At 52.6% G+C, this 24,750-nt stretch overlaps 4 protein-coding genes and 1 pseudogene across 11 annotated transcripts in view; 2 read left to right on the top strand and 3 right to left on the bottom strand.

The window, feature by feature from the left end:
• LOC126964247 (reactive oxygen species modulator 1) overlaps nt 1-24,750 on the top strand; it is a 186,771-nt gene that overhangs the window by 28,114 nt on the left and 133,907 nt on the right. The window contains exon 1 of one of the 6 annotated variants that reach the window (XM_050807194.1): nt 9,520-9,536. The exons of 3 other annotated variants lie outside the window; for them this stretch is intronic. The gene's annotated coding sequence lies outside the window, so the exon portion shown is untranslated. Of the gene's footprint in view, nt 1-9,519; nt 9,537-11,930; nt 11,935-12,914; nt 12,919-24,750 lie in introns of those variants that run through there. 2 more of the 6 variants (XM_050807196.1, XM_050807199.1) reach the window with 2 other exon arrangements.
• Nucleotides 1-24,750, bottom strand: part of LOC126964261 (ubiquinol-cytochrome-c reductase complex assembly factor 1) — a 292,878-nt gene that overhangs the window by 247,592 nt on the left and 20,536 nt on the right. The gene's annotated exons all lie outside the window — the stretch shown is intronic.
• Nucleotides 4-15,718, top strand: ERGIC3 (ERGIC and golgi 3). Of its 3 annotated transcripts, XM_050807176.1 has the most exons (14): nt 4-177; nt 314-384; nt 504-591; nt 813-932; nt 5,350-5,443; nt 6,447-6,612; nt 6,746-6,803; nt 12,315-12,329; nt 12,976-13,007; nt 14,113-14,209; nt 14,287-14,351; nt 15,060-15,196; nt 15,280-15,335; nt 15,512-15,718. In XM_050807176.1, the coding sequence occupies exons 1-14, from the start codon at nt 90-92 to the stop codon at nt 15,589-15,591; spliced, it is 1,167 nt and encodes a 388-aa protein (XP_050663133.1). In that variant the 5' UTR covers nt 4-89; the 3' UTR covers nt 15,592-15,718. The 3 variants fall into 3 exon arrangements, with proteins under 3 accessions (XP_050663133.1, XP_050663132.1, XP_050663134.1); XM_050807175.1 differs by lacking the exon at nt 12,315-12,329 and having other exon boundaries at nt 15,042-15,196; XM_050807177.1 differs by lacking the exon at nt 12,315-12,329 and having other exon boundaries at nt 5-177.
• On the bottom strand, nt 2,324-2,674 carry LOC126964329 (60S ribosomal protein L36-like; annotated as a pseudogene).
• The window catches only part of LOC126964104 (fer-1-like protein 4), a 53,331-nt gene continuing 45,430 nt past the window's right edge, over nt 16,850-24,750 (bottom strand). The window contains exons 36-45 of the mRNA XM_050806931.1: nt 23,443-23,570; nt 23,091-23,261; nt 22,180-22,334; nt 21,169-21,326; nt 20,217-20,302; nt 18,615-18,713; nt 18,196-18,437; nt 17,457-17,731; nt 17,273-17,373; nt 16,850-17,168 (exon numbers count right to left, since the gene is read on the bottom strand). Coding sequence (XP_050662888.1) covers nt 16,979-17,168; nt 17,273-17,373; nt 17,457-17,731; nt 18,196-18,437; nt 18,615-18,713; nt 20,217-20,302; nt 21,169-21,326; nt 22,180-22,334; nt 23,091-23,261; nt 23,443-23,570 — 1,605 coding nt within the window. The 3' untranslated portion in view covers nt 16,850-16,978. The remainder of the gene's footprint in view (nt 17,169-17,272; nt 17,374-17,456; nt 17,732-18,195; nt 18,438-18,614; nt 18,714-20,216; nt 20,303-21,168; nt 21,327-22,179; nt 22,335-23,090; nt 23,262-23,442; nt 23,571-24,750) is intronic.

The following is a 24,750-nucleotide window of genomic DNA, read 5'->3' as shown; positions in this document are numbered from 1 at the left end:
CGTGAGGAAAAAGAGGGGGCGTGGCTCCAGGCCGGAAGAGGGAATCTGTAGGGGCGGGCCGGCTGGCGTCCCCTTTCCGGCCGGTCCCCATGGAGGCGCTGGGGAAGCTGAAGCAGTTCGATGCCTACCCCAAGACTTTGGAGGACTTCCGGGTCAAGACCTGCGGGGGCGCCACGGGTAGGCCGCGGCGAGGCCGGGGTCGCGGGGAGGGGGCGTCCTAGAGCTTGACCCGGGCTCCTGGACTCTGACTGGCCTGCCGGTGTCTAAGGGAGCGGATTCGAGGCCATTCTGACCCTCGCCCCTTGTCCTGCAGTGACCATTGTCAGTGGCCTTCTCATGCTGCTACTGTTCCTGTCCGAGCTGCAGTATTACCTCACCACGGAGGTAAGGGGCGGGGCTTAGTGCGTGGGCGGGGCTTGGCATTCTAAGGGTAGGACCTTTAGGGGTGGGAGTGGGGAAGGAGAGGTTTGGGGCCAAGTCTTATTGAGGCATCGCTGCCCCAGGTGCATCCTGAGCTCTACGTGGACAAGTCGCGGGGAGATAAACTGAAGATCAACATTGATGTACTTTTTCCGCACATGCCTTGTGCCTGTGAGTACCTCACCATGGATGGAAGTGGAGAGACCCGGGGTTCTCATGTGGGCTGCCAGATTCACACCTCCACCCTTAGGTTCTGGACTGGACCCCAGGACAACCTCCTTCTCCTAATCCCGTTCTGCCCCAGGACAGGCCCAGTATCCCCTTCCCCTCCAAAACCCACATCCCCTTGTCCCTAGGGTCCCAGTACCTTAGCCTGACTTTACTGCTTCCAGATCTGAGTATTGATGCCATGGATGTGGCTGGGGAACAGCAGCTGGATGTGGAACACAACCTGTTCAAGCAACGACTAGACAAAGATGGCATCCCCGTGAGCTCAGAGGCTGAGCGGCATGGTAACCAGGGGAAGGGGCTGGGTCTCAGATCCCAAAGCTGGACGTTCCCAAGCCTACATGCTGGCAAGTGGACTGTGGCAGGCATAGTGATACATTAAACAACTAAGACCTAGAGAAGTCAAGTGACTTGCCTAGGGTCCCCCAGCTAGTAAGAGTCAGAGTGAGCTAAAATCGTCTATACGTATTGAGTCGGGTAATCTACCTGGCTACTATTCTCAGAGGTCCTCAATACCTGCACATGGTAGTTTGAATATGAGAGGTTTGAAGATAGGTCTTACGTGTTCTTGCCTTGGTAGAACTGTCTAGATGGACCCAGGCTTCTCTGAGTGTTTGCTTTCCCAGCCCATCGGCTGAATTCAGCCCTTAATGCCCTTCCCCTTTGGAATGCAGGCGGTTTAAGATTAGAATTGAGGTTCTCAAGTCACATTGCCTGGGTTCACATCTAACTTTGTCTCCTGCAGTCTGTGAGCTTTAGCTAGAAAGTGGTGATAAAGCAGTAGTACCAACCACATGGAATTGTAAGATCAAATGAACTAATATGTGTAAAATGCCTGGTACAGAGTGGGGACCCACTTTTACCTTCCTTTCCTGCCTCCGTTAACTCAGTTTCCCACCACAGCAAAACCGTCCTCAAAGCTGGGATTTCTAACACCTTAGAGATTACTCTGGTGGGGAGTTTTATCATTTGTTTCAGCAGATAAACGCAGAACACCAGTGGAACCAACATAATTTGCTATAGGATTGGATGTGGAGTGTAAGAGAGCAAAGTCATGGTTGTGGATTCCAACGCTTTCAGCCTGAGCAAATGAATGACTTGAGATGGAGATGACTGGAGGAGAAGGTTTTTTTGGTGGGAGGGAGGAGTGGCTATTAGATATCCACTACTGTGTAACAAAGTACTCCAAAAGATAGTAGTTTGATACAATAAAAATTTGTTTTTTCGGTTTCCCTGGGTCAGGAATTTAGGTGTGGCTTGTTTGGGTGATTTGGGTTTAGGGTATCTCCTGAGGTTGCAGTCATCTAAGGATTGATGGGGAACTGCAGGATCTACTTTATCTATCTATCTGGAGACAGAGTCTCACTCTGTCACCCAGGCTGGAGTGCAGTGGCACGATCTTGGCTCACTGCAACTTCCGCCTCCCAGGTTCCAGTGATTCTCCTGCCTCAGCCTCCTGAGTATTTGGGATAACCGGCGTGTGCCACCACGCCCAGCTAATTTTTTGTACTTTCAGTAGAGACGGGGTTGCACCTTGTTAGGCAGGATGGTCTTGATCTCTTGACCTCATGATCTGTCCGCCTCAGCTTCCCAAAGTGTTGGGATTACAGGCGTGAGCCACGCGCCTGGCCTACTTATTTGTTGTTTAAATTTATTTTTTTTCTGTCAAGCTGTTCTTTATTTCAGAGAGAGGGCAGGGCAGGGGGCTCAGTCTCTCTTGGCAGCAGCTTTCCTCATGATAGCCGGGACGTTGCTCAGCTCCTCCTCCCTCCTCTTGGCACGCATGTGTGCCCCACTCTTTTCTTGATGAACTTGAGGGCCCGTTTGTCGTTGGAGACCTTCAGTAACTCCATGGCGTGCTGCTCATACAGGGCAAAACCACACACCTCTTGGATCATGTCCCACATGAATTTGGTGTGTTTGGTCAGGTGCCCACGGCGGCGGCTGTGCCTGGGCTTGCTCATATTCTTGGTCATCTTGTGGCCCTTGTCGAGGCACACAGCCATAGCGGGTAGCACAGAGCCATGGCTGCTGCTCTCCAATGACAGCTGTGGCAGAAGGGCGGGTGGCGCGCAGGGATCTACTTTTTTTTTTTTTTTTTTTTGAGAGTCTCACTCTGTCACCCAGGCTGGAGTGCAATGGTGCGATCTCAGCTCACTGCAACCTCTGCCTCCCGGCTTCAGGTGATTCTCCTGCCTCAGCCTCCCGAGTAGCTGCGATTACAGGCGCCAGCCAACACACTCAGCCAATTTTTGTATTTTTAGTAGAAACAGGGTTTCGCCATGGTGGCCAGGCTGGTCTCGAACTCCTGACCTCAGGTGATCCACCTGCCTCGGCCTCCCAGAGTGCTGGGATTACAGGCATGAGCCACCATGCCCAGCCGGGGATCTACTTTTAAAGGGCTCACTCATAGGGCTGTTGGCCGGATGCCGCAGTGCCTCACCACATGGACTTCTCAGTAGGGCTGCTTGTGTGTCCTTACATCATGGCAACTGGCTTCCCCCACTTGGATCTTGTAAGTGAGCTGAGAGAACAAAGTAGAAACCATAACCTTCGGCCAGGCATGGTGGCTCACACCTTGTAGTCCCAACGCTTTTGGAGGCTGAGGCAGTTGGATTACCTGAAGTCAGGAGTTCGAGACCAGTCTGGCCACCATGGTAAAATCCCATCGCTACTAAAAATACAAAAAAAAAAAAAAAAAAAAAGAATTAGCCGGGCATGGTGGCAGGCAACTGTAATTCCAGCTACTTGGGAGGCTGAGGCAGGAGAATCGCTTGAACCTGAGAGGTGGAGGTTGCAGTGAGCCGAGATTGCGCCACTGCACTCAAGCCTGGGCAACAAGAGTGAAACTCTATCTCAACAACAACAAAAAAACTGTAACCTTTTTTATGACCTAACCTCAGAAGTTGTATACCATCATTTCTGCAATAAACTAGTGGTTACACAGGTCAGCCTGTTGTGGGAGAGGACTACATCAGGGTGTGAATACTAGGAAGTGGGGATCATTGAAGTCATCTTGGAAACTAGTTTCCACAGAGTAAGGTCAGGATTTGGGGGAAAGAGGAATCTTAGGTTTGGGTAAATTTGGGGTTCCTATTTTATACTCTGGTGATATTAAGAGGCAATTAGATGTACCAGTCTAGAATTTAGAGGAGTTATCAGTAGGTAGAGGGTAGTTTAAACAATTGGACTAAGTGAGGAAACTAGGGAGTAAATGTAGGTAGAGGAGAGGTCTAGGGCCTGTACCCTGGGCATCTCTAATTATTTAAAGTCAGGATAGGAAGGAAGATTGAGACAGATTAGCCATTGACATAGAAGAACCAAGAGGTGTCCCAAAAGCCAAGTGGAGAGAGTTTCAAGAAGAGAGTGAGCAGTTAGTTGTATCAGAAGCTACTGATAGTCCAATAAAACGAGGAGTGAGAATTGACCATTGAAATTGACAACACAGAGATTCCTGGAGACTTTGAAAGGAACAATTTTGATACTGTTGAGGATGAGAATCTGATCAAAGAGCAATAAAGGAAGTGGAGACATTACCTATAGATGACTTTTGGAGTTTCACTGTAAGGGAGAGCTGAGAAATGGGGCGGGGTTTTAAAGGAGAAAGTGGTAAGATGGTGGGTTTGGTGGTGAGAGCAAGTGAAGTTCTGTTGCTTCTCTTTTCGTAGTGGAAATTGAAAGCAAGGACATTAGCTAAGTGAAGAAAGGAAGGTTTTGGGAGCCTAAGGAGAGAGGAGAAGGTCTAAGTCACCTTAGAGAATGGGAGAGTGAACCGATTAGAGGAATGAAGTGGAATTGCCAGGCAGTCCTAAGGGAGTTTCAGGCAAGAAGTAGGTACAGAGAGTTGAATGGAACCAGGGTTTGGGTTTTGCTGGATTTGTAAAACGAAAGATGAGAGGAACAGGGAGTTGTGGTTATGTGCAAGAGAATAATTACAGTGGACCATGGGATTTAAGGAGGGAAGTGAGGACATGATAGTGTCAGTAGTGTCAAAGAATTGGTGGATTTCAGGTACTAAATAGTGAACTGGGAAAATAAGGGTAAGTAGTTGAAGACTCAGACACTTGAAGTTGAATTTGGGAAGGTTTGCAGTTATTGGCAATGACAGGATCTAGGTATGATTATGGAAATGGGTAGCCAAGGTGAGATGGCAAAATCAAGATTCTCATGAGTTGGGAGGTCAGTATTCAGTATTGAAATCACCAGTTATGATGGGGTGACTAGAGTGAGGCAAGGAGCCGGTGCAGAGGGAGAGGTCTGAGGAGAAGCATCATGGCAAGGAGGTTAGTGGCATACATGTTGGAATTAGCTGAAATCCGTTTCCTCAGTTGCATTGGGCAAAGTCACTTCTCATCAGTGAGCCTCAGCATCTTCTCAATAAAACAGGGATAATTACCCCTACCCTCAAAGAGTCATTGTGGGGATGAAATGAGACGATGGTTGTGAAGTACAGTGATCTGTACCCAGCTAATGTTCAGTATTTACTGTTAACTGTTTTACTGTTTCTTTTATTAAAAGAATTGATAAGTATGTAGAAGTACTTAGTGCCTGACCCGTAGCATGTACTACATGAATATTAGTTATTATTATAAATTTTATTTATCCCCAGGCCGCTGGCCAAAGGGCTTGTGCAGGGACTGGGGCCACTGATTTCACTGTGTCTGGCCCCAGCTGATGCCTCTGCTTCTCCCCTCCCCTTAGAGCTTGGGAAAGTCGAGGTGACGGTGTTTGACCCTGACTCCCTGGACCCTGATCGCTGTGAGAGCTGCTATGGTGCTGAGGCAGAAGATATCAAGTGAGCCAGTGGGAGTGGGAGCAGGGTTTCCATCAGGTGCCGTGTGTCAGTCAGCCTTAGCCTCAGTCAGACTGGCAGCTGGGGAGGTCAGACCAAGAATCTAGAGTGGGCGGGTGTGTGCCTCTGTCATTGATCCTGGTGCAGGTGACTGAGGCTTTGTGACCAGGCCCCAACTGGGCGCTGCAGACCTAGAGATGAAGCTGAAGTGGTCTCTGCTCTTCTGCCTAGAGAAACGGTTCACAGGTGGTCTCTGGAGTCCGGCTGCCTGGGTTCTTCCCCTGTTTCGTTGGGCCAAGCCATGTAACCTCTCTCTGTGAAGAGGGATGGTAATAACATCTTCTTGTAAGAGTCACATACGGATTAGCTGTATACTGTGTGTAAATCACTGAGGTGGAAGGTCCGGCCCAGATTATCAGACCCTCAGTATCTGATAACTACTGCTGTGTTTCCCAGGCCCTGACTTCCACAAGACTGATTCAGCAGGTCTGGAGTGGGGCCTGGGAATATGTACTTCCATCTTTTTTGGTTGTGGAAAAATATGTGACACAAAATTTACCATTTTAACCATTTTTAAGTGTGCAACTCAGTGGCATTAGGTATCTTCACAGTGTCATGCAGTCACCACTGTCTGTCCTAAAACTTGCCATCACCCCAAACAATGGGAATATGTATTTTTCACAGTCCTAGTCTGGGCACAATGGCTCACACCTGTAACCCCTAGCACTTTGGGAGGCCACGGTAGGTGAATCACTTGAGCTTAGGAGTTTGAGACCAGCCTGGGTAACACAGCAAGACCCTATGTCTATAGAAAATTTTAAAAATTAAAAAAAAAAAAACAGTCCTTCTGCCACTGAGGAAACACATTTGGAGAACGTTTGGTGGTCAGGGATGAGTCTAGCAGAGGCTTCATTAGCAGGCAGAGCTGCTCGGGCTCTATTTCCCCAGATGCCAGCACTGGACTTGTGCCTCTTTGACACTCTCACCGTCACTGCCTGCCCTACAGGTGCTGTAACACCTGTGAAGATGTGCGGGAGGCATATCGCCGTCGAGGCTGGGCCTTCAAGAACCCAGATACTATTGAGCAGTGCCGGCGAGAGGGCTTCAGCCAGAAGATGCAGGAGCAGAAGAATGAAGGCTGCCAGGTGTACGGCTTCTTGGAGGTCAATAAGGTATCAGGAGGGATCAAGGCAAGATAGGGCCAGCTGGGCTGGGCAAGCTCCGCTGGGAACCGAGGGCCCACTCAGGCCCTGAGTAGGCAAAAGGAGGACACAGCCAGAGAATGAGAGAGAATGTTCCTTACAGGTGGCCGGAAACTTCCACTTTGCCCCTGGGAAGAGCTTCCAGCAGTCCCACGTGCACGGTGAGTGATCTGCCCCTGCTGGAGAGATTTAGATGCTGGCTACCTTCTTGGTGAGTTTGAGTGGTCCTCTCCTGCCTGCTGCTCATTTGTCTTTGGCAACCATTTGGCCAGAGCAGGCCATCTCGGCAGCAGTTTGGCACAGTGGCTAAGAGCACAGGCCAAGGAGCCAGACTGCCTGCATTCAGATACCAGTTTCAGACCTTATTGGCTGTGTGACTTTGAGAAGGTTTCTTCATCTTTTTGATTCCTGTTTTCTACTTTATAAAATGGTGATGAGGGCACTTATCTCACAGGGTGTGTGTGCAGGTTAAAGATGATAGCACGGAGCCTGGCTTGTGGTAGGTGCTTGTTGAGATGGTAGCCCCCAGTGTCCGACGATGACCTGTGCATGAGGCTTTGGGAGAAGCAGAGCTAGGTTGGAGCACAGGTTCTGCCACTCCTGAGCTATGTCATATTTGGGAAATACTGAGCCCTATTCAGTTGCTGCTTCTGCAAAATGGGGATGATGATAATAGTACCCACTCATAGGGCTGCTGGGGTGAACAAATGAGATTTATTCTCATTCATTTGTTCATTCAGGCATTCACAAAATATTTAGTAATCACCTACTAGTCTAGTTGCTAAGGGTATAGTAGTGAACAAAGTCTGTGCTCTCAGAATATTCTAGTAAAGAAATAGACAATAAGTATATAAAATATAAATAGTCCCCAATTAACAATGATTCATCTTGTAATTTTTTACTTTATGATGGGTATTACATGCATTTTTCACTTAACGGTATTTTCTTTTTCTTTTTTTTTTTTTTTTTTTTTTTTTTTTTTTTTGAGTCTCACTCTGTCGCCCAGGCTGGAGTGCAGTGGCATGATCTTGACTCACTGCAACCTCCATCTCCCGGGTTCAAGTGATTCTCCTGCCTCAGCCTCCTGAGTAGCTGGGTCTATAGGTGCGTGCCACCACGCCCAGCTAACTTTTGTATTTTTAATAGAGATGGGGTTTCATTATGTTGGCCAGGCTGGTCTTGAACTCCTGACCTCAAGTGATCCACCCACCTCGGCCTCCCAAAGTGCTGGGATTACAGGCATGAGCCACTGCACCTGGCCAACTTACAATGAGTTTATTGGGACCTAACCCCAGTGTAGGTCAGGGAGCATCTGTATATGGTATTATCAGATGCTGTTAAGTCATGTGGACCAAAACAAGGCAGGATAAAGATGGTAGTGGGGAGGGGCTAGGAGAGGGCAGGGAGGGTCCTATTTTAAATATGGAGGTCAGGGAAAGACTCCTTGATGAGGTAATATTTGAGCAAAGACCTGAAGACAGTGAGGGAGCCAGCCATATGGATGTCTGGGGAGGAAGTGTTACAAGCAGAGAGAACAGTAAATGCAAATTCCTGAGGCTAGAATGTGCTTGGCAAGTTCAAGATATAGTAAGAAGGTCAGGGTGGCTGGAGCAGAGGAGCATGCTTAGAAATGAAGTGAGAGAGGCCGGGGCAGTCACCTACACCTGTAATCCCAGCACTTTGGGAGGCCGAGGCAGGTGGATCACCTGAGGTCAGGAGTGCAAGACCAGCCTGGCCAACATGGTGAAACCCTGTCTCTACTAAAAATACAAAAATTAGCTGGGTGTGGTGGCACACGCCTATAAACCCAGCTACTCGGGAGGCTGAGGCATGAGAATTTCTTGAACCTGGGAGGTGGAAGTTACAGTGAGCTGAGATCGTGCCATTGCACTCCAGCCTGGGTAACAGAGCAAGACTCCGTCTCAAAAAAAAAAAAAAAAAGTGAGAGAGGTCACAGGGCCATATCATGCAGGGCTTGCAGGGGCATTGTAGGGACTCGGGCCTTTACTCTGCATGAGATGAGAAGCCATTGTAGGGCTTTGAAGAAGGTGAGGGATGATCCAACTTAACTTAAAAGGTAAGCGGCTCTCCAGCTGCTCTGTGGACAAGACTGGACAGGGGAAAGGACGGAAGCAGAGAGTCCCTTTAGGAGGCTCTTGCAGTGATCAATCCAGGCAAAAGATGGTGGGGCTCAGCCCAGAGTGGCAGTGGAAGTGGTGGGAAGTGACTGGCTTCTGGATGTATTTTGAAGGTAGAGCTGAGAAGAGTTCCTGATGGGCATTAGGGACAAAGGAAAAAGGAGTCAGGGATACCTTCAAAGTTTTGTACCTGAGTAGTAAGAAGGATGGAGTTGCCTGTAATCCTAGCACTTTGGGAAGCCAAGGCAGGTGGATTGCCTGAGCTCAGGAGTTAGAGACCAGCCTGACCAACATGGTGAAACCCTGTCTCTACTAAAAATACAAAAAATCAGCTGGGTGTGGTGGTGTACGCCTGTAGTCCCAGCTACTCAGGAGGCTGAGGTAGGAGAATTGCTTGAACCTGGGAAGCGGATGTTGCAGTGAGCTGAGATGATGCCATTTCACTCCAGCTTGGGTGACAGAGCAAGATTCCATCTCCATTAAAAAAAAAAAAAAAAAAAAAAAAGGATGGAGTTGCCATTTAACAAGATGAGGAAGACTCAAGGCAGGTTTAGATGTTCGGAAATGGGATCTTACAGCTGCTATTCGGCTTTTGACGCGTTCAGACCACTAGCATCTAGGTGTCCTTCTAGACACACAAGGTGTCAAGTAAGTAGTTTTCCATTCAAGCCTGGAGTTCAGGGAGAGGACTTGCCTGGAGATGCAAATGTTGGCATCATCCAGCCACAGGACTGGATGAAATCACCCTGGAGGGGGAGGGTAGATGGAAGAGGGGAGCTCAAAGGGCTGGGTGCCAGGCCTCCCACATTAGAGGCTAAAGGTGTCGGGGGAACTGACAGGGGAGACCAGTAAGAAACCTTGGTGAAGGAGGAGTGTAAGCCAGGCAGGATGTGGCAGGATGCGGCAGGATGCCGCACTCTGACAGGTGTTTCAGATACTGCATTAGATGCTTCTGGATGTCTAGCAGGAATTGGCCATGGGATATACAATGTAACAGTCATTTATTATAGCCTTGCCTGAGTCATTGGAGGGGTGTGATAGGACCACCCTCCAGTGGGTCCAGGAGGGAATGGGAGAGGAGTTGGAGCCAGTGAGTACTGACAGTTCTATAGTGGAATCTGCTTAGGGGAGGAGAAAGCATGAACTGAAGCTGGAGGGAAATGTGGAGTCGAGGGAGGCTTTTCTAAGGACAGTGATGTAGCAAAATGTTAATATGCCGTTGGAAATTACTGACTAAAGAGACCGTAAGTGATGCTCTAGAGACGAGACAAACAATGACCGGAGTGAAGTCCTGGAGAAAGAAGACAGAATCTGGTGCCTTACACATGTGGAAAGGCCAAACTTAGCAATAGGAGGAAAGGCAGGCTCTGTAGGTCCAGGTAGGGTGGTAGCTGGGGTGGCAAAAGTACATGGAGAGTCTCTTCTGAGTCCTCCTGTCTTCTCTGTGTTGTAGGAAGGAAGGTCCTCAGTTGAGAATGAGAAGAGAGGGAAGGAGGTGTTGGAAATTTGAAAGAAAAGGTGTGACTGGTCATTTGCGGGTGGGAGAATGCGTGGACTGGGGAGACTGAGTAAGATTGACGCAGCACTAGGGTCTCCCTGGAGTCTGCGGCTGTGAATGGAAAGAGAGCAGTCAGCGTGGTCATCTATGTGGGAATGGACTCAGTAGACAGAACGTTGGAATCGCCTTGGGTTTGGTGTTGCCAGGTGCCTGCAATGGTGAGGGAGTCAAATATGTAAAGAAGTCATCCTGATTCTGGACCACAGCCTATAAGTTAGGAAAGGAGGAAAGACAGGATGTGGGGAAGCCAGTGAGGGGCAGGAGGAACAAGGGACTGCAAGTCCTGAGTGTGGTATCAACAAGTTATCAGAATTGGTGGACTGGAGGAAATTAGAAAGCTAGTGGAACATGAGTTGCTTGAAAGTGAAGTCACGGAAGGGGCTTTGTTAATGACAAAGCTTAGGGAATGGCCAACAGATCAAGTGGCTCAGGTAGGCAGAGCACAAGATCAGGAAGGAAAGGATGTCCAGGAACTGGGAGGCCAGGGTACTGGAAGGATCATCTACGTGGATATGGAAATCACTAGAAACTGACAGAGGTAGTACAGGAGAGAGTGGCAGGCAGTTGCCCAAGCTGTTGAAAAATGGCAGGGGAGAACAGTCCTGGAGGCTCCATGTAGATATCTAGGTGACTGAAACAAGCAGGGCTGCTTTGTCATGAGCTTCAAAGCTGGGGATTTTTTTTTTAAGACTGGAATGCCATGATATGATCTTGGCTCACTGTAGCCTTGACCTCCTGGACTCAAGAGATCCTCCCACCTCAGCCTCCCAAGGAGCTGAGACCACAGGCACATGCCACCATGCTTGGCTCATTTTTCCTTTTTTTTTTTTTCCGCAGAGACAAGGTCTTGCCATGTTGCCCAGGCTCCTGGGCTCAAGTGATCTTCCTGCTTGGCCTCCCAAAGTGTTGGGATTAGAGATGTGAGCCATTTTGCATTTTTAAGGCAGATAAAGGGAAAGTGATCTGGAAGGGGCAGTAAGGAGGAAGAAAGATTTCTCTTTAGGCCAGGGAGGAGGTTGTGTATGGAGAGAAGACAGTTGCACGTTGAGGGGATGCCAGGGAGTTAGTGCCTGGAAGGAAGAGCCAGGCTGAAGCAAGAAAGTGAAGAGGAACCCAGGGGTTGAAGGCAGGGCTGGGGAAGGTGGGAGTTGGGGTCACAGTAAAGCTTGGACAGAGCCGCGTGGTGACAGAGCCCAGGCTGTGAAGATGGCCTCTCAAAGTGGTTGAGGCGAACAGAAGGGTAGCTCTGCTGGTCTTCAGGGCAGTCTGTGGGGGTGGGGGCTGGAGGACCCTGTAGAGCTCTGGAACCCCCTCTTCACTTTGGAGGAAGCTGGGAGAAAAGGGTCTTGCTGGGATGATAGGAAGATGATCAGTGTCAAGCTGTTGGCACAAGGCCTGGCAGGCACTCAGTAGGACACAGAGCCAGAATGGCAGCCTCGCAGCCTGGGACTGTTAGACTTGTGGATCCCAGGGCCAGGGGTGCTCTGTACCTGGAAGGATGTATAAACACAAAGCTACACTTGCCTAAGGTCAGAGATCTGGCTGAATTGAGGCCTGGGAGTGAGTTTCTAATATCCTTGTTGATTGGGGCCGGGGTGGGTAATAATCTCTTACAGTGTAAAGTTTACAAGTATTTTTCATCTTAGATCCCACCTGATCCTTAGGACAGCCCTTTGCAAAGGAGAACACTGAGGCCCAGAAAGGGCAAGTGATTTGCCCAAGGCCATACAGTCAGGAACTTGGCTCCTTGGGCTCTAGGCCTCTTGTCTTTCCTAGGCCACTCTGTCTCCTGCTCCTCTCTGGCCAGATTAGTTCACTCTCGAGGAGGGGCCCAGGCAGAGGCTTGTTAGCTGGGGCCAGACTGTGTTGCTGAGGCAGAATGTTCCCATCTTCCTTCCTGCCACATGTCTTGCTCCATAGTTCTCATTGTGAAGCTCTGAATCTGTCTTCTCTCTCCTCCCTCCCCCATGCTGCAGTACATGCTGTGGAGAGTAAGTGGCCCCGCCCCCCAGGGAGGCCAAGCCCCCACTTCTGGGGCAGCCTGCCCTACCGGGATGCGGGGAGGTTGGATGGGTCTGTGATTGGGTCTTCTCTGACCTGGTTGCTGGGTGACTATAAAAGGACTGGGATGTATCTTTGAAGTAGGGTTCCTTGCAGCAGGAGGGATTGAGGCTAGAGGGCAGGAGTAACTTGTTCTGGAACAGTTGGTACAGGGTCCCCATGGGATTTCCTCTGGGGACCTTTGAGGGTGGAGGCAGGGAACGCGTGGATGGCATTCTCGGGTCCCACCTCACTTTGAGGTTCAGTGATTTGCCATCAGCTCCAGTTAGTGAGAGCCCATAGTCAGTGGGTTTTGTTTTTGGAGATGCAGGCAGGGCCATGCTGGGAGTGAAGGCCTAGAGTTCCCTGTGGATGTCAGGGAGGAACCAGGATCTGTTCTTATGACTCCTGAGTAGGGCGTGAACTCTCACACAGGCCCAAGGCTTGCCCTTTCCGGCCGTCCTTAAGCAGGACCAGGAGGGGCCAGGCTGGAGAGGGAGTGAGGGGTCAGAGAAGACAGGTGGTTTGCAGTCTAGGGGGAGGAGTGAGGAGGCCAATGCTGCTCCTACTAATGACACCTTCTCCCTTCTCTCCTAGTCCATGACTTGCAGAGCTTTGGTCTTGACAACGTACGTACCAGATGGAAACCATAGAGGGCAGGTGGGGGTGGGAGGCTTGGTTGCTGCCTTCATTTCCTTGTAGGAACATCCTGGGATCAGGGAGTGCTTATAGAAAAATACACCATGTTCTGAATGGGGATCCAGCCTGAGGGTTAAGTGAGAGTGACTTTTGAACTGAGCTCTGAGCAGGCTAGGGGCAAGGTTGGGGTTGGATAAGAGCATGCTAGACAGACAGACCTCAGCACAAGGTCAGGTGGGATCGTGGCCCTTCTAAGGAACTGCAGGGCAGGTGTGGATGGGTGAGGCTGGAGAAGTCAGCAGAGACCAGACCACACAGGACTCAGAGGCCACGCTGATGAGTCACATCTTTCTCCTGAGAACAGTGGAAAGCTGTTGGCCTTCTTTAAGCAGAGTCATGACATCATCAGACTTGCATTTTCTGAAAGATCCTTCCAGTGACTGAGTTGGATACACAGGGGAGCAAGAAGGGAGTGCATCTGGGGGCTCACAGCCTCCAGCCTCAGCCTCCATAGCCTGGACCTCCAGGCAAAACCAGCACCTGCCAGTCTGTGTATGCCTAACGTATGAGTGAAGCTGGTATTTTAAGAAATCTGAAACCTGGCCAGCCATGGTGGCTCATGCCTATAATCCCAGCACTTTGGGAGTCTGAGGCAGGCGGATCACCTGAGGTCGGGAGTTCGAGACCAGCCTGGTCAACTTGGTGAAACCCCATCTCTACTAAAAATACAAAGATTAGCTGGGCATGGCAGCGCACTCCTGTAACAGCTACTCAGGAGGCTGAGGCAAGAGAATTGCTTGAACCCAGGAGGCAGAGGCAGTGAGCCCAGATCACGCCACTGCTCTCCAGCCTGGGCAACAGAGTAAGACTTTGTCTCAAAAAAAAAAAAAAAAAAAAATTCTGGAACCCCAGGAGTTTGCAGGCTGTGGAAAGAGGAATTTCTAGGTGAGGAGTGGGGGATACCTGTCCCAGGGATGTTGTCCCCTTAGGGCCATAGCCTCCCCTTTCTCCCACATCTCCACAGACAGACCCAGGTGTCCCTGTCTGCTACTGTCATCAGAGCTTTGGATGAGCTCTGGATGGTGTTGTTTGCAGATCAACATGACCCACTACATCCAGCACCTGTCATTTGGGGAGGACTATCCAGGCATTGTGAACCCCCTGGACCACACCAATGTCACTGCACCCCAAGGTACCAGCCCGGGAGGCAGCCCCCAGCCACAGAAAGCCTGCCGGGCACCCGTACCCAGTGCTTTGTTTTCCCCTCAGCCTCCATGATGTTCCAGTACTTTGTGAAGGTGGTGCCCACTGTGTACATGAAGGTGGATGGAGAGGTGAGTCAGGGAGCTCCCTCCCCTCTAGAGTCTCCTGCGTGCTGCCAAGCACTGGAGTTCCTGCATTTTATTCCGTCAGCCTGGGGAGTGAAAACTGCCTCGTCCTCACATGGTGGATGAAAGACTGAGGCCCAGAGAGGGTGGGGGATTTGCCGTCCCAGCCAGAGTGCAGGCCTGGGGCTGTCCGATTCAAAGCGTCTGCTCTTTGCGCTGTCCTCACCGCCTCCATCTGTTCCTCCGGTGCCCATCGTCTGCCTGCCTCACTGTCCCCTGTGGTCTACCTGGGCTGGGGGTTAGGCAGGGCAAGCCTCTGTGTACCCGCTCCCGAGGCTGCCGTGGCCTGTGGAGCAACATCTCAGCAGGGTGGCAGGATGCAAGGGACTGAGGGCAGAGGAAGTCAGTTCAGCCTTGGTGGTGCGTCTTTGGAGAGTTGCTTCTCAGCCTGGACCCCTGTGAGAACACCCACTAAATGCTGCCAGGATAGGTAAACTGTAAAGAGCTGGCATCTGGAGGGGAAGGCTGAGGCCAAGGCTAGGAGAGGGGGTCTGGCAGGCCAGGCCTTGCAGTGCAGGCCACCAGCACAGTGCCATGTTTTCTCCCCGCACGGTCAAGGCTCAGCAGGAAAGGGGAAGGAGCAGGGGTGGGGCTGATGGTGGCTGAAGCCAGGTCCTAGCCCTAGCCCTGGCCTAGGCTCCCCTCCCACCCCAGGTGCTGAGGACAAATCAGTTCTCTGTGACCAGACATGAGAAGGTCGCCAATGGGCTGTTGGGCGACCAGGGCCTTCCCGGAGTCTTCGTCCTCTATGAGCTCTCGCCGATGATGGTGAAGCTGACAGAGAAGCACAGGTGAGGGAGGGGCAGAGCGGCCTCTGGGGGCCTGAGCCTGAGGGAGGAGTGTGCCTGCTGAGCCCACCCGCTCCCTCCACCAGGTCCTTCACCCACTTCCTGACAGGCGTGTGCGCCATCATTGGGGGCATGTTCACGGGTAAGAGGCCCAGGGTGTCTGTGAGCTGTAGGGTGGGGAGAGTAAAGCCTGGGTGCCCTAGGTTTGGTTGGGGGGTGAAGGGGCAGATGCTGGCCTGGCCAGTTAAGTGACAAGGCTCTCAGCGTCAAAAGCCAAGGCCCCCACTGGGCCAGTGCCAGCCCTTTTCTCTCTCCCAGTGGCTGGACTCATCGATTCACTCATCTACCACTCAGCACGAGCCATTCAGAAGAAAATTGATCTAGGGAAGACAACGTAGTCACCCCTCAGCGCTTCCTCTGTCTCCTGTCTCTCCCTGGCTTGTGGTTGTCCCCCAGCCTCCACCACCCTCCACCTCCTCAGTCAGCCCCAGCCCCAGGTTGATAAATCTATTGATTGTGATAGTACTCACTGGTCTCCGTGTGATCCTTGCCATGGCTAGAGCCTCATCCTGGCCACTCATTGAAGGCAATCGTGACTGATGGATCGGGGCCCAGAGCCCTCAGGAGCCCCCACATGGGCATCTCCTAGTTGACTGACTGGGGTTTATTCAAACCAGACTCATGTCCAGCCCACAGCCCTGGGTCCCTCCCTCCACTGTGGTCCTCAGACCTCTCGGGTTCAGCCCCAGGGCTCACTTGGACCTTTTTAGCGTGAGCTTCCTGGAGCCACCATGGCCCCCAGGCCACTAATTCAGGGCCCTGGGTGCAGATTGGGGCTTGCCACTTCATTGATGGGTAAAGCTGGGGTCGCTCTCCACCACCCTGGGCTCAGTCCACCTGATCCTGTCACACTCACTGATCCCACTCTGTGCCAAACCCCGCCCGCGCTGGCTCTCACTGCAGTGAGGAGTCCCTCCAGGTCCTTTGCAGTCTCCTAGGTGGAAGCAAAACTGAACATCAAGGTGGGAAGGTGGGAAGGTAGCAGTGGCCATTCTGGAGCAGGGCCAGCACCAGACCCCTGGCTTACCAGACCCCTGGCTTGGGGCCTAATCAGGGTTTCTCGTTAGAACTCTGGCTACATGTGGAGAAGCAGGGCCCAGCGACCTCACCAGTCTATGGCCCAGGGAGGTAGGGGTACCTAAACAACCATTTTATCAGATCATATCTCGAATGTTGATCTAAGACTGTGGCAGGGGAAAAGCAAGAGAAAGGGGAAAGGAAGCGAAGTCAGGTAGTGACAGCAGAACCTCTGGAGTCAGACCCGAGATCCAGCTCTGATGGAAGCCCCTCTCAGGGATGGTGAGGAATGGACAGGTTAATGGAGTCTGTCAGGTCCTTAGCTGTCCTGGAGCAGTGGAAGCCAGAAACAGGTGAGGTGAGAGGGACCTGGCCGCCAGCAGGAGCAGGAGCCGTGGTGGAGCTGCTCAGAGGGGGTCATAACTTAGCTGCCGGGGCCCTTTTCTTCCCTGCAGTGGGGATGGGGGCAGCCTTCTATCCCTGGGCATTCTTCAAGTAAGCCCCCAGCACCTGAGCCACCCAAGAACATCTGTTCTCTGCCACCTGGAGCGCCAGCCTTGGACAGCACGTGACCACGGGTCAGTGGCTGTGATAGGTTTATTCAGAGGAAGCACTGGACTCTCGGGTAGCTCACATTGGCAAGAAAGACTTCCAGGAGCAGGCGTTGAAGGGGTGGCCCCCTGGGTGAGTGTCCAAGGTCAGTGAGAGTCACTTGTGGAGGGGGCGGAAGATGACCTGGCTGATCTGGCCAGGGATGGTGTAGAAGACCAGGAGGAGGAAGACGGTGAGCAGTGCCAGTAGCAGCAGCAGCACCAGGATGCGCCAGTACCGGCGCCAGATGAAGAAGACAAAGGTCTTCAGCGGGTTCACAAACCAGTTGAAGGAAGTTTTGGGGCGGCTGTTGAGGAGAAGGGTGGTGTCAGGATGAGAAGGTGGCCCCTTGGGCACCCCCGCCTCCCCCATCGGCCCAGGCTGTGGCCCTGGCCCCCGTGCCTGACTCACCTGGGTTTCTCCAGAGGCTCTGGCTCCTTCCGCCCCTTCCCCACCGGCCGTTTCTCAGCCTCCTCCACGGTCAGCAGCTCAAACTCTGCCTCTACCTTGCCCTAAAAAAGACACTCCTGCATCACTGGGAGCACAGGGCCGGCTCAGGCCCCAGCTCAGCCTGGCCTCCACCACGGGCACCCACCGTGAGGATGTACACGTTGCCACCCGTGTCTGTGAACTCCAGGTCTTCTGGCCGGCCCTTCCTCCTCCTCTGCTTTCGCTTCTTCTTGCTAGCCTGAGCCTCCCGCTCCACGTCCTCTGCCTCCTTCAGCTTCACTACTGGCCACCAGCCTCGCAGGCGGCGGCAGCGAAACAGATTGCATCTCGGCCCGGCCCCATCACGGGCCAGCCGCACAGAGCAGAGCTCGGGGCCCCGGGCCCCACGCACCATGTCCGGTAGCTGCAACTCCAGGGATCCTGCAAGTCCAGAGCACACCGGGTTAGGCATGGGATCAAAGTCTCATTGTGCCAGGGGTGAGGAGGCAACACACCAAGGTTGTAAGTTGGGGCATCTGAAAGTTGCAGTGTGTGGTCAGGCCACAGTTATGGACCACCCAAACCACAGCCCAGTGGTCTACCCATTGCCACTCCCCAGTGGAAGAGGGCCAAGGGTTGGGATCAGAGTGCCAAGGAGCAGAGGCTGTGGAGTCAGTGTCAGGGTGACAAGCTAGGGTCAAATCAGAGTTGAATCAGAGACTTGGTGGGAATGGAGGTTACTGTGGTCTGGGCTCAATTAACTCAGTAATTAGGCCAGAAAGCAAAGGTTTCAGACCTTGGGTCCAAAATCCTGATTCAAGATTGGGTCAGAGTAGGGAACCAGGGGACAGAGGTGAGGGCTGGAGGCAGGGGCTGAGGGTGGGGAAGGCTAAGCAGTGCAATACCAAGGAAGTCGTTGGCGGAGATGCGGTCATAGTCCCAGACCTGCAGGACCAGCACTGCGGGCTGCCGAAACTCGGCCTCCTCCAAGGCGAAGGGTCCAGGCCGGCGCCGGACGCTTACTTCCCGCTCCGTGGGCAGGTAGTCGAAGCGGAACACAAAGCGCCAATTGAAGTTCCCCTCCCCAGTCAGGGAGTTGAAGTGAACATCTGTCTCCTGCTTGTCATGCTCCAGCCCCTTCACCCAGCTGGGGCCGGGTTGGGTGAGTGTCAGGGCTGGAGCTACACGGAGAACCCACTCCTCACCCAGCTGTCAGCACCACGGAGGGCCTGGGGACCGGGGTCTGGACTCAGCCCGAGGGCCCACACCCATTTACAGTCCCCCCTTAGTGCACTGCCATTGCCCCACCTGGCCTGCAGGCTACCTCTTCACATAGATGTCACTCGACATCTCTCCGGTGAGTGGATTCACGTCATCCAGAACCACATCTTCCGTGTTCCAAATGACAACTCTGAGCTCATAGCTGCGGGGCACATTAGGGGGTGGCTTCAGACTCTCGAGCGGGGCCCTGAAAGAGGCTGCAGGAAACAGGAGGGACCTGGGCCTGGCCCACTGACAGTCACTGGGCACCTGTGTGCCCAGCAGGGGAATCCAATGCCTGTGGTCCCATGAAGGGACAGCCCCAGGTGTCACTGACCACCCTGGCCACAGCAGATGACATCAGGAATGGTCTGCTGGGCCAGCAAGGTTCTCCTTCCTGTGAATTTGGAATCAGGACCCTGTACCACTGCATGGTGTGGCATCAGATGCAGAGCTGGAGCCACTACAAGCCAGAGTTCGGGGATGTAGAAAAGTGAGTGAACAGAGAAAGCCAGTCTGCAGGGAGAAGAGGGAGGATGAGAGACGGGGGACGAGAGTGAGCGTACAGTGCCTGAGGGACAGGAGGGCTGTGACACTCTGGACCCTACCCTCATGTAGCCCTGTCCTTGGCTGCCATGGGGTTGCCTGGGTAGCTGTTTTCTCCAGCCCAGCATCAACTTCCCCTCATTTGTTGACAGCACCGTGATTTTCTGCTGGTGACCCGCCCCCGCCCCAACCACCCCTCCCCACCACCACGGTCAATCTATGGGATTCTGGTGGGGCAGGCCCCTCCCTCCCTGGCTGGGCAGGGTCGGGGAGACATCCCTGGACTGGCCGATTCCAGTATTACAGCCCCCTGGCCACAATGATTGGTTCAGGGCACAGCATTTGACCCAAGCTGGTCTACTGAGTCAGCCCTGAGGCTTTTGCTGTAACTGGGAAAGAGGTGTTTGTTTCCGCTCAGGTGGCCTGGCTAAGATGTAAGCCTCCTTTGGGAGGCCGAGACGGGCGGATCACGAGGTCAGGAGATCGAGACCATCCTGGCTGACACGGTGAAACCCCGTCTCTACTAAAAAATACAAAAAACTAGCCGGGCGAGGTGGCGGGCGCCTGTAGTCCCAGCTACTCGGGAGGCTGAGGCAGGAGAATGGCGTGAACCCGGGAGGCGGAGCTTGCAGTGAGCTGAGATCCGGCCACTGCACTCTAGCCTGGGCGACTGAGCGAGACTCCGTCTCAAAAAAAAAAAAAAAAAAAAAAAAAAAGATGTAAGCCGCCTCACACTGTTAGATGCCACCTTGCCCCCAGACTGCAGAGGGCTCCCTGAGAGTGACACCAAGGAAAGCAGAGCCCAGAGGCAGAAAGTGACAGGCTGCTGGTATCCGAGCATCTGCATTCAGCCTGTGTGACGTGGCTGTGCCCCACACAGAACTCCACTCAGATGAGCTCAGGTGGGAAGGGGGCTTACCAAAAGGTACTTGGAGTCAGTTTACAAGAGACATTCAACTTGCAATGGCTTATGAATAAAAGGGAATTTAATGGCACCTACTGGACAGCCTGTGATTAGCAGCCTCTGCCTGCTTCACTGGGGACCCAGGTTTTCAGAGGACCCTTGTACAGGTAGACCAAGACGTGTATCCGCCTTGGGAGGAGGCGACAGAACTCTCACCTGACCGGCTGCCGAGGCTTGATGTCAACTGGGGGTGGGGCAGGCACATCTCGAGGAAAGATGTCAATCCACATGTGGAGAGATCCCTGGGGGGACAGGACCAGGCTGGAGGGTCTTGTCAGGCTCCCAACCTTCCCTGACAGCCCTGTGGCCACAGGCTGTGCCTTGTCCCCAGGTGGAGAAAAGAGCTAGGGTCAAAATGACAGGGTCAGGCAGATCCTGGGGGATGAGGATAAAGGTGGAGTCTGAAGTGTGGGTTCCAGGATCAAGGTTAGATTAGGGGTTCAAGGATGAGGTCCAGGCTGGGTGCAGTGGCTCACGCCTATAATCCCAGCACTTTGGGAGTCCATGGAGGGTAGATGGCTTGAGCTCAGGAGTTTGAGGCCAGCCTGGGCAACATGACGCAACCCTGTCTCTACAAAAAATACAAGAATTAGCCGGGTTTAGTAGCAGACGCCTGTAATCCCAGCTACCCCTGAGGCTGAGGTGGGAGGATCACTTGAGCCTGAGAGGCGGAGGCTGCAGTGAACCGAGATCACGGAACTGCACTCCAGCCTGGGCAACAGAGTGAGACCCCATTTCAAAAAAGAAAAAAAAATGAGGTTCCAGAAGGGGAAGTTGAGATTAAAAGTAATATCTGGTGTTCCAAGGTCCAGATCTTAGAGATCTGCAGGGGGTCAGGTTAGGAACCCCACATCCTGAGTCTTGGTGCCCAGGGGTGGGGATCCTGTAGGACGAGGGTCAGGGGTGAGGGTGTGGTCCAGGATGGAGGTCCAGGACAAGCAGGGACACAGGGACCAGCAACAGGAGCCGTAGTCAGGAGCTGCAGGTGGCACCTAGGTGGACACCTTGGGGAAAGGCTGTCCTGGGGGCCCAGGGCCCAGGATTGGGTGGGTATCCTGGGATTCCGAGAGTCTTGTGATTCTGGGCCTGGGTGCTGAGCCCTCCTCACCTGCAGCAGCCCGGGGCTACGGGGATGGTAGAGAGGCCGTGTTTCTACGTGCTCGGGTACCAGCTGGATCCCAAAACCCGGCATTTCCTGCCAGCGCCTCAACACAAGCAATGCCTGGGCCTCTTCAGGGTCCCCACTCACCTTGGGGCCACTGCTGCCTGAAACAAGAGGTGTGTGAGCTTAGGGTTCCACACAGTTTCCACGTCTCCTCCCTCCCTCCCCCGCCACAGAAGCTCTAAGCTGGGGAAGCCACTCTGTCGGATAAAGCCCTGTGGGCTAGGAGAGCAGCTCTGAAATGCACAAAAAGTGGGGGAAGCTGCTATAACTTTTTGCCCAGTGAAAAGCCAGCAGTCAGGGGACAGTGGGATTGGAGGTACTGCCACCTTTGCCTAGACCCTATTTAGAGAATAAGCCACCAGAGCAGGCGCAGTGGCTCATGCCTGTAATCCCAGGACTTTTGGAGGCCAAGGTGGGAGGATCGCTTGAGTCCAGGAGTTTGAGACCAGCCTGAGTAACATGGCGAAACCTCATCTCTACCAAAAGAAAAAGAAACAGGCGGGCATGATGGTGCACACCTGTAATCCCAGCTACTCGGGGAGCTGAGGTGGGAGGATCACTTGAGCCTGGGAGGTCCAGGCTGCAGTGAGCTGAGATGGCTGCACTCTAGCCTGGGTGACAGAGCAATATCCTGTCTCAAAAATAAAAATAAAAAGAATAAGCCTCCAGCCATTTAATTCTGCAGCCACATTCTGTTACATGGGACGCTCTATGGGACCTCTGCGTTCTGGGAACTTGATTAGTTACGAGTCCACTTTGGCTCTTTGGGGGATCTCACGCTCACCAGTAAAGACTGTTTGCTCCCTAACACCCAAGAACCTCATCCTTACTCAACCAAATTCACCTCTAACTGCTGAAACAATGGGTTATTTTGGGGAGCACACAAGACTGGGCACCTGGGCCTCCTGTACCTTGTTCTACCAACATCTTGCTTTAACAGAAAGGGGCTGGTACCTGGGGGCAGGGTCTCCGGCGGTGTCAGAAAGACTTTGCTGCCCACCTTGACAGCACCGGCTCGGTATTCAGGGGCAGGGAGGCCACAGCGTTGGCACAGCCCCGCCAGGATCTGCGAAGGCCGGAACGCATCACGCCAGGCATTGTAACCATCCCTGCAGGCAGAAAAGGAAGATGCATCCGCTGGGGCTGGTGTGGGGACACACCTGGGCCTGGGGCAGGGGTGACATCATGAAGACATGAGGTCTAGGTTCAAAACTCCCAACGGGAGACAGGTTAGTCCTCGTTTACAATAACAATGAAAATCGAAAATCAAAAATGTAGTCCGGGTGCTTCCATTAAGAAGATACTGATCTTATTACCTCTGTTTTGCAGATGAGAAAACTGAGGCTCGAAGAGGTTAAGTGGGCCTGGTGTGGTGGCTCACACCTGTAATACCAGCACTTTGGGAGGCAGATGTGGGCGGATCACTTGAGGTCAGGGGTTCGAGACCAGCCTGGCCAACATGGTGAAACCCTGTCTCTACTAAAAATACAAAAATTAGCTGGGCATGGTGGCCCACGCCTGTAATCCCAGCTACTGGGGAGGCTGAGGCAGGAGAATCGCTTGAACCCAGGAGGCAGAGGTTGCAATCAGCCGAGATAGTGCCACTGCACTCCAGCCTGGGAGACAGAGCGAGACTCCATTTCAAAAAAGAAAAAGAAAAAAAAAACAGGTCAAGTGGCATTCGTTACAGGATCCCACTCCCAAGCCCAAGTCTTGACCACTGAGCTGTCTTGGTTGGCAGTGGCGTTGGGTGGGAGGGTCCCCTTCCATGAAATCATAGGATCTGGAGACAGAAAAGGGAATGTGAGCTTGAATGTGTTTGGCCAGAAAGTTAGAATGGCTCCTGTGGGCCCTGCCAGACCCACACGTCATACTGGGAGGCCAGCCCACAGTTTGCTCTGTGGTGGCTATAGAATCGGTTTTCCAGATCAATGTGGGTCTCCCCGATGAGGTCGTCAGAACCCACGAGGTCATGATCAAATATGGCCACCGTCAGCTCCGTCTCAGCTGGGAGAGAGATGCTTAGCTCCAGGATCCTGGCAAGGAGGGAGAGGGGCTGAGGTCATTTTCATGCTCCAGGAGGTGGTCTGGGGAGGGGGTGGCGTTGTCAGCAGCCCCTGTCCATTCCCTTGCCATCCCTAGGCCAGCTGCCACAAGGCCACAGGGCTGGATGCTCCTCCAGCTACCCCGGTTCCACCCCACAGGGCCCAGCCTCACTCTCCAAAGATGGGGTTGAGCTGCTTGGGGATGTAGCGTTCCTTGGTGTCCTGCCGCTCCCGGCCAGCGCTCACCACCACATAAGGGTCTGCTTTGCCATTGGGGTCTGCAGGAGCCAGGTTGGTAGCCTAGGGGAACAGCATGGAGTGGAACTGAGAGAAACGTCATTATGATAACCTAAGGTTACCCTTGTCAGACCTAATTTCCCATTATGTGAAAGCAAGTAGTTATCAAGGAGAGATCTCCCACTGTGAGGAGCTAATGGAGAGGTTGGACAAGATGACTTTTATTTTCAATTAGTTATGAAATAGTAAAGTCATACAAATAGGTATAACGAAAAGTATAATGAAACAATATTTTGAAAGATGTATAAGGGACTTACTATTCAACTCATAACTTTCTATATTGTTTGACTTATTTTTTAATTTATGATTTTTTTTTTTTTTTTTTTTTGAGACAGAGTCTCACTCTGTCACTCAGGCTGGAGTGCAGTGGCATGATCTCGGCTCACTGCAAGCTCCGCCTCCAGGGTTGACGCCATTATCCCGCCTCAGCCTCCCGAGTAGCTGGGACTGCAGGCGCCCACCACCACGTCCGGCTAATTTTTTGTACTTTCAGTAGAGACGGGGTTTCACCGTGTTAGCCAGGAGCGTCTCGATCTCCTGACTTCGTGATCCGCCCGCCTCAGCCTCCCAAAGTGCTGGGATTACAGGCGTGAGCCACCAATTTATGAATGTTTTTTAATAGACATGGAGGTCTCACTGTGTTGCCCAGGCTGGTCTCAAACTCCTGACCTCAAGCAATCCTCCTATCGTGGTCTCCCAAAGTGCTGGAATTACAGGCATAAGCCACCAAATCTGGCTTCCTTCACTGTTCAATAGTCATGTTTCTCCTTTTGAAATTATATCCTGTGTAGGGCCGGGCGCAGTGGCTCATACCTGTAATCCCAGCACTTTGGGAGGCCAAGGCAGGTGGATCACTAGCAGGAGTTGGAGACCAACCTAGCCATCATGGAGAAACCCCATCTTACTAAAAATACAAAACTTAGCCAGGCGTGGTGGCACATGCCTATAATCTCAGCTACCCGGGAGGCTGAGGCAAGAGAATCACTTGAACCCGGGGGGCAGAAATTGCAGTGAGCTGAGATCGTGCCACTGCACGCCAGCCTGGGCAACAGAAGCAAACTGTCTCGAAAAGAAAGAAAGAGAGAAAGAGGGAGGGAGGGAAGGGAGGAAGGGAGGGAGGGAGGGAGGGAGGGAGGGAGGAAGGGAGGGAGGGAGGAAGGGAGGGAGGGAGGAAGGCAGGCTT

This window comes from Macaca thibetana, chromosome 10 (assembly GCF_024542745.1).
Source record: "Macaca thibetana thibetana isolate TM-01 chromosome 10, ASM2454274v1, whole genome shotgun sequence".
In the NCBI taxonomy this organism is placed as follows: domain Eukaryota; kingdom Metazoa; phylum Chordata; class Mammalia; order Primates; family Cercopithecidae; genus Macaca; species Macaca thibetana.
Note: the sequence above shows the minus strand (reverse complement) of the source record. Positions and strands in the feature narration are given on the sequence as shown.

Bases quoted from the DNA above. Each gene is read 5' to 3' on its own strand.
- ERGIC3 (XM_050807175.1), top strand. From the start codon at position 90: ATGGAGGCGCTGGGGAAGCTGAAGCAGTTCGATGCCTACCCCAAGACT. The intron at 6,613-6,745 runs GTATCAGGAGGG...TGTTCCTTACAG, and splicing joins GCTTCTTGGAGGTCAATAAG to GTGGCCGGAAACTTCCACTT. The intron at 14,352-15,041 runs GTGAGTCAGGGA...GCCCTGGCCTAG, and splicing joins ACATGAAGGTGGATGGAGAG to GCTCCCCTCCCACCCCAGGT.